Source organism: Sceloporus undulatus, chromosome 1 (assembly GCF_019175285.1).
Source record: "Sceloporus undulatus isolate JIND9_A2432 ecotype Alabama chromosome 1, SceUnd_v1.1, whole genome shotgun sequence".
Classification (NCBI taxonomy): Eukaryota; Metazoa; Chordata; class Lepidosauria; order Squamata; family Phrynosomatidae; genus Sceloporus; species Sceloporus undulatus.
The window spans coordinates 292306683-292320863 of NC_056522.1; the positions used below are offsets into that span (position 1 = coordinate 292306683).

The 14181-nt window shown below is 39.6% G+C and overlaps 1 protein-coding gene across 1 annotated transcript in view; it reads right to left on the reverse strand.

Annotated features, from left to right (window-relative positions):
• Positions 1–6: 6 nt before the first annotated feature.
• Positions 7–14181, reverse strand: part of SLC6A5 (solute carrier family 6 member 5) — a 99119-nt gene continuing 84944 nt past the window's right edge. The window contains exons 14-16 of the mRNA XM_042446330.1: positions 10076–10176; positions 6106–6273; positions 7–1502 (exon numbers count right to left, since the gene is read on the reverse strand). Of these exons, the coding sequence (XP_042302264.1) occupies positions 1347–1502; positions 6106–6273; positions 10076–10176 (425 nt within the window). The 3' untranslated portion in view covers positions 7–1346. The remainder of the gene's footprint in view (positions 1503–6105; positions 6274–10075; positions 10177–14181) is intronic.

A 14181-nucleotide genomic window follows, 5' to 3' on the forward strand; every position in this document is an offset into this window, starting at 1 on the left:
CTGCACCAATGCCAAGTCTCACATTATATTAGTGCACTGTATTGAAAGGCTGCCTCCTTGCATGCATTAAAAGTAGCTCTGCTAGTGCCAATAGAACTAGCAGCCACTGAATGGAAGACATGTTGGGCCATGTTTGGCTCCTATGGCATAAAAACTGGAGGCCTCTGTTCAAATTCTGCATGGAGCCCTTCTGCATTTGTGTCTGGCATTACCGAGGTAGGAATCTAGTCTCATATGTTACATGCTATTCTCAGCTGCATCTTACAATGTTTTATCATGTTTCATATACCCAACTTCTACTTTGTATGTATGTGATATTTATAACTTCAGGTGCAAAATAAGCGAGCCACAGCTCTGTGCAAGAGTGCAGATATTTCCATATATGATGTTCCAGATTCAGATCTCAGCATTTTCAGTAAAAGGATCTCGGGACAAAAAAGACTTTGGCCTAAAACTGGTTTTCAGCCAGATTTAGTAGGATATAGGCTATTAGCCTGACCATTCTGCCTATGTATCCAATTACAACCAGACATTACATTAAAATGCTATGGTAGTAGTAACTTGGAGCAAATACATACAAAATAGATTCACTCAAATGGCAGCCGACCCACTTGGCTTTAGTCATCAGATAGTTTTACAAATTAGATATCCCTAATTTAATGCCCTTTAAATCAATAAGCACAGATAAGGAAAATAAATGGGTGTGCTTTTTCCACACTCCACTAAACACAGTAGATTTGAACCTAGCATTTAACTCCTGCATTTTACATGTCCTAAAACACAGGTGATAGAAACATCTGTGCTAGACTGATTCTGTGATGTGAGAGAACTACTTTAAAAAAAAACAAGAAGAAGAAGGCAAGCAAGCAGGGACATATAATTTTGGACTAGTTGTCTGCCCCACATTGTGAACTCACTGTTGTGAACTCATTTGTGTATCAGAAAACCTGAACCATGGGTCATGGAGTGGCCAAATGGTGCCAGAAACCTTGAATTCCACCCATCTGGCTGCACCAAATGAAATCAAGTTGTGATAATTAATTATTCCCAAGAGCAGAATTATCACAGCATCCACAAAAACAATTTCCAAGTGCAACTGTCTGATTGTCACTGTTTCACAGTGAAAGTACTCCTTCCTGGGCACCACTGTATATAAAGACCAAACCCCAGTACTTAAAGTGGTCTATTTAGTTCTTTACTACATGCATGCAACAATAAATCATACTTCCTAAGCAACCACTTTCAGGCACTGTGAGAAAAAGAAAGAAAGAAAGAAAGAAAGAAAGAAAGAAAGAAAGAAAGATCAAAGCAATGGGTTGTACAAAGGGCCACAAGTAGGAGATTTACTAGCAGGGTGTCTCCAATTCAATATCTTTTGGTGGCAGTTTAAGTCCAAGAGAAGATGTTCCCAGTGGGTCTATCATATTCTGGTAACGTTCACCACGATGTTTAGCCAAGAATGGTCCCCAATCTGGTTGTGGAGAGCAGACCAGCTTGAGCCTCTACATTTAAGGAGAAAAGATCAGTTATCAAAATACATTAGGATTCACTGAATTTACTAGTATAAATTACTCTATACAGCAGCAGCAAATTACATTGTTCATCACTGTGTGTTTGGTGTAAAATGAGCAAAGATAGAAGGTACACATTTAAATTATATCATTACTATTTTCTTTCCCTTCAGTCCCTCAGACACAGAAAAGCAACTCACAGCCATAATCACCCCTCACCAAGTTCTCATACCATAGGAAATGAACTCCGTTATTTAGCCTAATCATCTGAATAGTTTATTCCTACCTCAAAATAATTGGATTAAAAAAATCTCTCCAGTATACAAAAGACAAAAAAGTAAAGCATTGCCAGGAATGAACAAAGAGTTTAATTATCATACCACACATTATTTTACTTCTATCTGCACTGAGAGTGTGGATAGGTGGGTGCTTAATTAATTCTGTACATAAAGACAATGAAAATTTTGTTCATCTTGCCACTGAGTCTTCTTTGTTGAAGATATCATTTGATGGGTTCATTTTATATAGAAAAAGAAAACATATTTATGGTGCTTTAAAATGTCTCTATATCAGTTATTTCAATTTCTGTTTAATTATGAACTTGTAACCTTTGCCTCCCCAATCAACCATAATGAACTGGTTAATCAGGAAGCACTGTGCTGAAATGGAATAAATGCAAGTTAAACTAATTCCCTTCAGCAAGGCATAGTGTTTTTGGTACTCCTTTGGCTAATGTGCTTTAAAAGAAGTAGTGATGCCATGGCTTTGACCAAGCAACATATAGAACGCATTCCCAAACCAGTCTTTTTAAGATTAGAAGTTCAGAAACTAGAGCGGGTTACAGACCGCCCATTTGGGGTGGGCTGCACCCGCCCCTTTCCCCGGTGTATCGGGGCCTCAGCTGCCAGAACGGCAGCTGCTGAGGCCCCGATCCGCCACTTTTCAGGCTGGGGGAAGCGGCAAAAGGCCCCTTCCCCGCAGCCTGAAAAGGGGTGTCCTTGGGGCTTCAAGCCCCAAGGACACCCCGCGGCGGCGGGGAGAAGGAGAAAGGGGCTGCTTGGCCCCTTTCTCCCTTGCTTTGCTGGGCGCAGCGGTCTGAAGGCTGCGCCCAGCGACGCAAAGCGGCGCCGCAAACCAGGAAGGAGCTCCAAAACGGAGCTCCTTCCTGATCCGCAGAAAGGGCGCACTAAGCGCCCTGGCGCGGACCGACGACGTCACGTCCGCGCCGCCCTGTATAGAGGCGGCGCGGTCGTGACGTCATCATGGCGGCCCCCCAGGTGGAAGGGGAGCTGCCATTTTGTACGGTGTGGAAGCACCGCACCTTCCTAACCCTAGTATGGACTGACTCCGTACTTTAATGGTGGTGTGTAACCCGCCAAAGTAACTGAGGAAGAGAGAAGCAGAGAACCAGGAAAAAGTAATAATTTTCAGAATGTATATTAATTCAATTAATTAGGTACTTCAGCAGAATCAAAATAAAACTAAGCATTCCAGTTTCCCTTCCATCACCATGTGAATGCCTGACCTCTAAAATCTCTAAAGTGTATTTGCTCTTTTCTTATTTTGATTAAAAAATAATCGTCTCCAAAGTTATTAATAGAGGTGTTGATTGTTCATTATGCTTATTTCCAATTTTGTTGTCCAACTAAGGACTAAGAATATTGTTGTTGTTAACTGCCCTTGATCTCAACTCACGGCTACCCTGTAAATGAGATTACAGTGGTACCCCGGGTTACGAATTTAATTCGTTCCGCCGCCGCGTTCATAACCCGAAATCCTTCGTAAGCTGAAAAAGCCATAGGCGCTAATAGCGAAAGCCGCGATTTCGTGCGAAAAAGCGCCGAAAAGCACCAAAATTTTTTCCGTAACCCGAAATAACCTTCGTAACCCGGAACAGTTTTTTTCTATGGATTTTTTTTGTAACCCGGAAATTTCGTAAGGCGGCGCATTCGTATCCCGGGGTACCACTGTACTTCAAAAACCTCAATCCTCTACTGCTCTGTTCAAGTCTTGCAGGCTGAGTCTAACCTGCTGGCATGTGGTCTTCCTCATTTTCTAATGAGTCCATGCCTTCTCATGATGTGGCCAAAGTATGATAGCCTCAATGTGATTGTCTTGGCTTCCAGGGAGGCCTCAGGCTTGATCAGTTCTAGGACCCATTTCTTTGTGTTTATGGCCATCCACAGTATCCTCAGCACTCTTTTCCAGCACCACATCTCAAATGAGTTTATTTTAATTTTATCTGCTTTCTTCACTGTCCAGCTCTCATATCCATACATTGTGATGGGGAATACAATGGTTTGAATGATCCTAACTTTAATATTCAGTGTTACATTTTGGAGGCAATCCATCTGAGGATGTATTACTATGTTATTTTTGTGTGAATGCATTGTTAACAAATAGTTATTAATTACTGAATAAGTGCATTTATTAACAGATGCATAGAAGTATTTAGAATCTTTAAAACGTTTTACACCAATTATTTCAAAAATACTTCTACTTTGGCTTGATTCCATCATTTCACAGATCCTTTGGAGTACATATTTCGAGACAGTGGCTGTATTACCACCACTCCAAAGCACTGAAACATTATTATTTCAAATATTTAAGAAGAGAGCTACAAAAAAATTGCTTCCTAAAATTCTCTTCCATGTCAAGTACTCTCCAGAAATTGTCTGGCTTTTAGCTATTCTGAAAGTATTCTCTGAGTGTTTCATGTAGATGAGGCAAGCTGCTATTCTCATTCTAATTTCAAAAGCCCTCAGCAAGTGCTGAGTTCAGACCTTTGGCAATAGCCATCCTGTTCTTTCCCCGATGCCCATTTACACAGACAAAGAGGTCAGGGAAGAGTGAGGGAAAGATGATGCAGAGATGGATTAAGAAAAGGAGTGTTGCAGGAGTGCTGCTGTCTCTTAACTGTGGCTCAGACTTTTAAATTCCCTACCCATCATGGTCAGTGGGATCCTGGGGATTTAATATTTTTTAAAAAATAGTAGCATTTCCAGTCTCTGCCCCACATTTGGCTTCATCTCTACTCATTTATGGTCCCGAGCATATTAATCCCAAATGGAAACAGCCTGTTAGAGAAAAATAAAATAGCTCTCACCCTGATATTCTGCAGTCCCATAGCTAAAAAAATAAAAACCTACACAGTTGTGTGATTGGCTGGTTCAGAGAAATAGTTTTATAAGAAAAAGACACAAAATATAAACAAATCTCTGTACTAGCACTGAAAACAAAAATTTACAAGTAACCTGTGTACTGAATGTAAAACCTCAGTGAAACCATTAAAACCACTGGAAAAAAATTAAAAATTGAAGCAAAATCTTCCTTAGGTTTAATATTTTATTACCTTTAAAGTGTTTAAAAGTTTTAAACTCTAAAGCTACTTTGAGGACACTTTGCAGGATGAATTTTAGAAATCATTCATTAAATTGTCAACAGAATTTTGTTTTGTCCTGGACCTATTAAGAAGTCTATTTCCCTAGTATCAATGGATATGTTTAATACTCCAGCTATGAAACCTGTTGATACACCACTCTTTTCTTCTGGGAAAATGTGAAAAACCAACAGGCCATGCTATCATTCCCCCCCCCCCACACACACACCTATGTTATTCCAGTACAAAACCAGTACTAGAACAATATATGATATGAATTTCCAACATGTCCAAGAATTTCTTATTTTACTCTGGATGCATAGGAAGGAGTGTCTGTGTATGTGAGTGTGCCTTCAAGCTGCCTGTTGACTTATGGCGTCCTCGTGAATTTCATAGGGGTTTTTTTGGACAAGGAATATTCAGAGGTGGTTTTGTCAGTTCCTTCCTCTGATATATAGCCTACAGCACTTGATATTCTTTGGTGGCCATCTGAGTGCTAACCAGAGCTGACCCTGCTTAGCGTCTATGATAAGTCTGGATCTGGTGCCTTTAGGTTATTTCGGAGTATTATTATCTCCTGCATGACAAGAATAGAATGAGACTCTAACCCCTTTTTGCAGCCTCTGAAGCCTCTCATGACACTCACTAAGTGTTCAAATTCACCCACCTCCAATACAAACTTGGCTAATGGCAAATGGCAAAACCCAAAAAACAGTGGTTTTGCTCTTTCCTCATCACACACACACAAACAACAAGATACACCAAAATATACCACGGCCACCCTAAAAAACCAAAATGTGCCCCCAAACTGGGAGAACCATTACATCACTTCTGGTTTCATTTTGGCATGGTGGTGCAGCCCATTAGGGCTGGAAGGGAATGAAAATGGCTCCTACACTCAACACATTTGCCCATCCCTGTGACAAAGCCTTATTTGAACATCTTCAGAACATTTGTTCCCTATTCCAAGTCCAGACATAATGTACGCACCATGATCTCAACATCAATTCAACTCACTTTTCCTTTCCTTTACCCTCCACCACCTATTTTTTTCCTGTGGAAGAAATCTAGAACTCTCTAAACTTTATACATTTTTATTCCTTCTTGGTCAGCTCAATAAAGCATGTATTACCTTAACTCTCCCCCTTTATGCCCCAAACATGTAAACCCCTACCCTTTTCCTTAAAAACATGTGGGGGGAAATAAAAGATTTACCTCAATAAAATTTCCAGGAGCTATGTGCATTTTTATAACAAACATAATGGGTATCCAGATAACAGAGCAAGCCAGCATCAACCATCCTAGTACCATAGACCATCCTGGATAGTGGTAGTTGCCGTAAGTCATTGGTTCCCATTGGTAGAAGCTAAAGGAAAGGATGAACTGATAGAAAGAAAGAAACACATATTTTAACCGTCAACATCTTCCAAAACCAACTATTCATCTATGATAAAATGTGAGTGTAGGCATTCAATTTTATTTTTATAAAAATTTATGTACATATGCATGCATATCAAGTACACATCAATACCCAACAATAAATGTGTCACAGTCATCAAATCTGAGGCCCTGTGATACCACTGTAAATCAAGCATAGTCCCCCAGCAATCAACAAAATGAAGTTAGATTTACAAGCGGGAATGAAACCAGAAACTTGTACCTCCAGTAAAAAAGCCTTATTACGCACTCTATTGGCAGTATAGCTTAATGTAATTATCCTGTTACTCTATTGCACTTACTGTATAAAGAGCAATGCCTCTGCTTTTGCTAGTGCATAATTCAGTAACATCTGTGAACTGCCTACGCATACAATAATTTCATGCCTAAGATTTATAGCTGCGTTACCACAAAGGAACATATGAAAGTAGCTAGTTTTATTTCAGGAGATATGGATCAATTTAAACTATAACCTTAAAGCATGATAATATATCAAATATTCATGTTAATGAAGACAGCAAAAGAAGGTGGAAAGCTTTTTGGCTTTCTGTCTGTTTTGTATAGAACACTGCATCTTCAAATATGAACAGGGAGAAAAATGTCTGTTATACCCAAATCTCTATACATTGTCCAGCTCTATACCCTAAAATTTACCCACATCTATCCCACTGTGAATAGAATGGCAAACTTGAGCTGGAGAAAAAATGGCAGGAAGAGAAGTGTAGGAGCTCAGTATTGCCCCCCCCCCCCATCTTTTTTGTTTAATGTCTTGACCTCTCATTGCTGCCTTGAGTCTAGTAGGAAGATACAAACAACTGCAAAATAATGGCATTTCATTAGTTTAAGTAACCTCAGATTAGCCAACTGCTTTATTTCTATTTTGCCTTGTTTTTCTCCTCTGACAAAATCAGCTTTTATAAGAGATGGGCCATTCCTATTTCATTAAGAAAATCAAAGTTTGGATCAGGAAAACAATTATATGCATATGGTGTGGTGCTGGGATCTTGCCCCAGGATTTTATTTAGAGATGTAATGGTCAACTACATTGTACCTTTATAAACCTAGGAAAAGCTATTAGGGGGAAAACTAGATCTCATCAGTTCTAGTAGTTGCACATAGTTGGTAAAAGCTGCTCTGCTGGACAGTAAGCCATTCAGCTGACAAGGTGGGGATGAAAGTGTTTCTTAAAAGTTTTAGTGCCAATAACAGGTGTTTAGAAAAGAGAAGGGGCAAGATCACAGTGAGAAGGAAGCTCAGGATACCCAGGGATCAAGATTTCATACAAAGTGACTATATGGTTCTCCTGCTCTTCCTTCAGAATTTTGAAACTGGTTATTTTAAAAGACCCAAATATAATGGATTCCTCCTGTCTTTAACTCTTCCAGGCACATAGGCAATGAAACAAGGAAAACACATAAGAGAATATAGAATTCTGGCTGGTTTTGGCAATTCTACATACCACCACACTACCACCCACACGATTAAAACATATATGCCATGCTGATAATCAGTTTACATGCTGGCATTGATTGCTACAGAAACATTTCATGGGTTTTCCTTCCCTATCTCTACCAGTACCTCCCAAAACACACACACACCTTTTCTCTCAGGTTTTACTGGTGAACTAAAGGACCTGATAAAGAGTGACACCTAGTGGTACGAGGAAGCAACTGCTTCTAAATGGCTCTATATTTGTTCTGAGGTTCTTTTTGTAAAGAGAGCCTTGTGCTTTGCCATTGAATACATTAGCTGTGCGCAGAAAAGCAAATCCATGTTTAGTAGAACAATTTGTCACAATGGCTTAGCTTCAGTAAGTGAAATTGATTAACAGAGCAAACATTATAGGGAGAAATGAACACTTGGCAAGAGATTGCACCTCAAATATGGGATCACTTCTAAGCATTGTGGCAGCTCTACTCATACACTAAAAAAGGGCTCCATGCCATCTCTGTTTTACAACATATGGCTTATTTTAATATACTCCTCTTCATATCAACCACCATGAGGCTCTTTTGTGTATATAAGTGCCTTGCCAAACCTGTTCATTCAGATTTAATGCTTTCCAAACTGCCAAATAAAACTAGGTTTAGAAGAAGCTGTCACTTTACATTAGTTAAACAACATTTGTTTCATGATTATTCCACCCAATGCCACACTGTTGTGTTTTGTGTGCTAATAGCATAACTGTCCCTTCTGGGCCAACTCTAATCAAGAGAACTAAGGTAATCTCTCACATCAGAAATGTTACTTTTGTACACTACATCTCCCAGAATTCCCCCAATGGGTGGCCATGTTGACTGTGAGATTCTAGGAGCGGTTTTCCAGGTTCAGCAGACTATCCAAGAGGTGCAGAAGCCACCTGACTAAAGGGAGAAGTTGCACCATCTATATTCTGGAACACAGTTTTTTGGGCCAACCCAAACATCCAGATCATTGTCTTCCTTCCTGTCCAGGTGACATTGGGATAGAGGCGAATCTTCACCTAAGTAATTCTGGCATTCATGTGTTGGCAAATATATGCAAGATCCCACTATGAAGCAATTCCCACACTATGGTAAGAAGATGTCCTAGAGCAGAGGTATGCAGTGGCATCCTCAGGCTTGGGGTCACCCGGTGCAGAGGGTCTGGCAGGGTCTTGCTCATTCACTCACTTGGCCATCACTCCCCACCTATTCTTACCCCTCCCGACTTCACCTCCATACGCCTTCCTCCTCATGAGGAAACAGGTCAAAGGGAAAGCCAAGAAGGAAAGGCTCTCCCCTCCTTCACCTCCGCATGGCTCCTTCTGAGAAGGGAGCTGGAGGGAGGCAAATCCTCTCCTCCTCTTCCACTGCTTTGGCTTCTTCCTCAGGGAGAAAGACAAAATAGCAAAGAAGAAGGGGTGAGCAGCAGCTCTGTACCCCCAAACATAGCAGGAGGAGGGCCTGACTGGGTGCCACCCCTATTATTTGGTGTCACCCAGTGTTGGTGTCCTAGCAAGCACCACAGACAATGATGAGACTTTTTTTTTTTTTTTGGAAGATGCTGTCCAACAACATCTATATGCATTCTCTATACGTTCACTCTGTGGCATTTATTGGATTCATGCTTGCACACAGTATAATAATATATAATAATATATTCATGAGTGAGTGCAGTCCACTAACATTTCTCTTACCTGGATCCCACTGTAAAAAAATAGAAACTACAAAAATATATGACACTTCACTGCTGTGCAATTTAAGTAGGTCTTTTGTGGGGAAAATTCTTGGCACCTGATTATCCTTCTCTCCCCACCCTCAAGGAATTGTCAGATAGGAATTGTATAAATTGTTAACACCTTAAAAATATCCAGATATTTTGGACTACAATCTCTACAGTTTCTAGAAGTTTGACCTTCTAGGAGGTGACATCCAGATATATATATATATATATATATATATATATATATGCATATATATATAGTATAGAATCACAAAAGCTAAGAGACATCATTAAAAGGACAAATAACATCCACAAGAGGAAAACAGATCATGCTGGGGCACATCCAACTCTTGGAAGCTTGGGTAAATAAAATTATAGTATTTAAGTGTCTTTTTAAAGATAGTATTTGAGTTTCATGATTGCTGCCTTTAGGAAACAGCACGTTTATCAAAGAGATGTTGAGGCCATTACTGCTTAAATAGTGGAGAAGCGGAAGAGTTAGCAAGCAGAGATTTTCCAGTGTTATTTATCCCCTTCAGCCCCACCAAACTCCTCTGGTCCTTACTGTTAAAATTGTTGGGGTCACAAAAGCCCAACAGACTCTCCAGAATATGCTTGGCTGGAATCCAATCATCATTTCTATGTCTTCACAAAATCTTTGCAACCCTGCAAAATAAACAAATGTAAATCCAAAATGCAAAGAACTCAGGCTGCAGCTTACAAAAGAGCTATTGTAATCTCCCTTGTGTCCAATTATGGGAACAGACACTCTGACTTGTCAGTCCAACTCTTCAAGAGACATTTCTAACCATATGGTAGAATGTGGGTCATTATATATGAAAAGCCATCCTAATAAATTATTTACTTTATAAAAAAAAAAGATATGGTACATAGGCAAATATTATCCACATTTCTGGCTTTTGTATTCTTAAGGTATTGAAATACAAAGGATTATGGCAAGAACACTTTACTAACTGCTGTTCTATCACATCAGATACTTATTCTCCTCATTTTCTCCCCAAATAAACCACACTTATTTTTTGCAGTGTTGAAGATCTGTGGAAACTTCATGAAAATGAATGGAGGTTGCAGCAGTGTTTGATAAAATGCCCTCTTGAAAGCAAACTTTAAAAATCTGGCCCATATTTCCAAAATACATAGCTCTATTCAAATCAGTCTGTTAGTGACTGTGTTAGAACTAAAATAAATAGTTTCCCCAGAGGTAGCCATGTTTGCCCATTACAGAAAATACAGCCAAGAGCCCCATGGCACCTTGTAGCCTTACAAATCTATTTTAATAAGAACTTTCATCAAATATAAACATATAGCCGTGTTAGTCAGTAGAATCAGCATGTAGAGAGATCTTGTAGAACCTTTGAGACTAACTGAAATTCTTGCTTTCATGGAATATAGCCCACTTCATCAGATGCACAATGAAATTAATGTTCATAGACAAGCTTTCATTTTATCATGGGCTACTTCTGTTTATTAATTCACCCATCAATCCAGTCAAACAGATGCAATGAAAAGCAAAATAAAGGGTACCTAATTTCTGTGTTGTGTCTTAATATTTTGTGTATTTATACCCAGCACCAAAAGTATGCAGGTAGATCTTGCGTGCACCTACCCACCATAATCCCCATGGTCATGCCACCAAGAAAGGCAATTGTGGTGACCTCTCTCTATATACGTATAAAAACACACACCAGCTCAAGATTTTCCATAGCTTCTTCCAGCTATACTAGAGGAAAACATTTTCATCCAATCTATTATGAGGACAGCAACTTATCAGAATAACAAGGAAGTCTGAAGCAGGATCTAGCTGACATCACTGTACCCAAGAACCACAAAATCCCAGTACTTTGGACCTGTAAGGCTGACTCCACTACAGCACCTTTCCCTATAAGGCAAACCTTATCAGAGTTAAATCTGTAAGTGCTACCTGAAGTCAAAGAGGAGATGACAACAAGGTGCTTTAAAGTTCATATTGGAAACAACATATCTAATTTTCTGTTAAAAGGATGGAGAATAGAGGCCTGCAAGTAAGGTTAGAGACAATTAAATATGAACAAAAATCACTAAATATAAAACCAGCCACAAAACTATCTTTGGTAGTGTTCTTCAATAGCAAGAAAATTATTTCCCTTGATGGCAGTAATAAAGCCAGGTCCACAGTTCTAATATTATTTCATCCCATTGCCTATCAAACAAAAGACTGCCACATTATTGCCCCAGTTCTAGGTACACAGCAGCACCTTTTGTCTTAATAAAAAGAGACTAAAAAGGGATCAGGTGCAACTTCCTTTTTTAGACTTTCAGACTTACCAGCACAGCACCAGACAAATACTGGATGGTGTGATTTTTGTTTTGTTTTTTACCTTCTCATTGCCATACTTTATAGTTGTTTACTACTAAGTAAACTGCCTCTGCTCTGTGACAGATGTTTTCTAACAGCAACTCACACAACACTGAAACACTGTCATAGCCATTAATTATTCACTCCTAAAGAACAAAAACATCCCACCTCAAAACAAAACAGAAGGTGTAACTTCTCTTCTGGTGACAGTGATCGATCACAAATCACTGAATTTGCTGCTCTGGTGTGCATTTCAAATGTTTAGGTCCTCTCCAAGTAAAAGCAAAACACCAAGCCTCAGCCTTTCAAGCTATACAACCAGATGCAGTGGAAGACAGAGCTAGCATAGTATGGTGGGTTGAGTGTTGGACTATGACTCCAGGAGATGAAGTTTTGCATCCCCACTCAGCCATGGAAACCCACTGAGTGACTTTGGGCAATTCATGCTTAGAGTAAAGCAATGGATAATCTCCCTTCAAATAAATCTTGTCAAAAAATTCTGAAAAGCAGCCAAGGCAGCTCCTATAATCATACCCCAATGAATATTTTAATATGCAGCCAGCAGTAGCAGGTGGTAGCTATCAAGTCATGTAAGTAAGGGTTCTACTCTAGGCTTTACTCTAAGTTGCTGTCTAAGGTACTGAACCCTATCTCCATAGTAGGTACCACACATTGGATATTCCTGTAAAGTTTGGACTCAAATCCAAGCTCAATCACCACCCAACTGAGATGAAACCCATTTCCTGGCATTAACAGGCAACTTTGGCCTGAAATAGATGGGCCAAAAGTGCCACCTTCAGGCCAATCCGGGAATGTGGCGTACAGATGATGCATGCCCCCGGATCGGGCCAAAGCCACATTGTGGCTGCCTAAGCCCTCTGTACCTAGGGATGCTTTAACCATGGATTCAAGCAACCATGTCTTGAAAATGTGTTTTATTTTTAAAAAATCCACAAAGTTTTTAACTATCCATTGTATTTAATGGGACTTGCACATCCACAGATTTTGATATCCAGAGGGGGTCCTGGAACTAAACCCCAATGCACACCAAGGGCTTTTATCTAAGGCACTGGATCTTCAGCATGTAAGACATCTACTTATACAAAAGAGAAGGGATAACGGTGATTTCAAGGCTGCAATCCTAAGCACACTTACATTACTTCCAGGTAAACAACTATAAGCTCTGAGAGCAAAGACACTGTGACGACAGAAGCTGGATAGGGCTTCTGAGACTCTTGTGAATTTTTTTAATGGTTTAGCAATGTCTAGCAAAGCAGAAAGTATCTCTTGACAAACTACAATTGAAATGCTCCCCTTAATGAAAATATCATGGTTAAATTGACATAAAACTGATACATGTTTGCCTTGCAAATACACCTCAAGAGGATAGTGGGAGATCTCCATTTCATTACCAAAAATCTGTATAGCATAAGGCATGCCACCACTAAAACTGGGAATGTAAGGCATGGCTCAGGTTACCATACCCTCAAAAAAAATCACAGATATAAAACTTGGTCATGTGTGGTTGTGTGGTTGAGCCACATCATAGTATGGTCAAAACAGTGTGGCCAAGCAACAAGAGGACAACAGTTATTAATGAGGAAGAACATACAAAACTAATATTTTAAGGAGAAAACCTCCAGAATGTATGTATTATAACTATGTATAATTTCACAGGTTGCTTAACCTCCAACATTTCACAGACAAACCTGGGACACTTGTGGCAAACAACATCAAAGTACTGTATCATAAAGAAGGCAAACGTAATTAAAGAGGAAGAATACACAAGCTAGGAAGGGCTGTAACAGTTTGCTTTTGCCTGAGATTACAGTGAAAACCCAGATTTTGCCTTCTCCTCTCCTCTCCCTCCTGCTGAGTATAATTCAGTATAAACTTCTGTACTTTGAAGTCCATTTTTAGGAAATGAAATAAGCCAAGGATGAAGTGGGAGGACAGGAGAGAAAGTGGACATTTGAAAGCAGCTGAGAAACTGGAGTAATAGAGGATTAACTGGGGCTGCCAAACCATGACGGCTGTGATGTACAGTGGACCCTTCTTATACGCTGGGGTTTGGTTCCAAGATCTCCCGTGTATAACAAAATCCATGTATGCTCAAGTCCCATTAAATATAATGACGTAGCAAAATGGTGTCCCTTATAAAAAATGGAAAATCAAGGTAAATTTATACTTTTTTGGAACATTTTCAAACCGTGTATGCTTGAATCTGTGTATAAAAAATCCGTGTATAAGAAGGGCTGACTTTACTCAACTATAAGTCGACCTCATGTATAAGTTGAGGGCAGATTTTGGGGCCA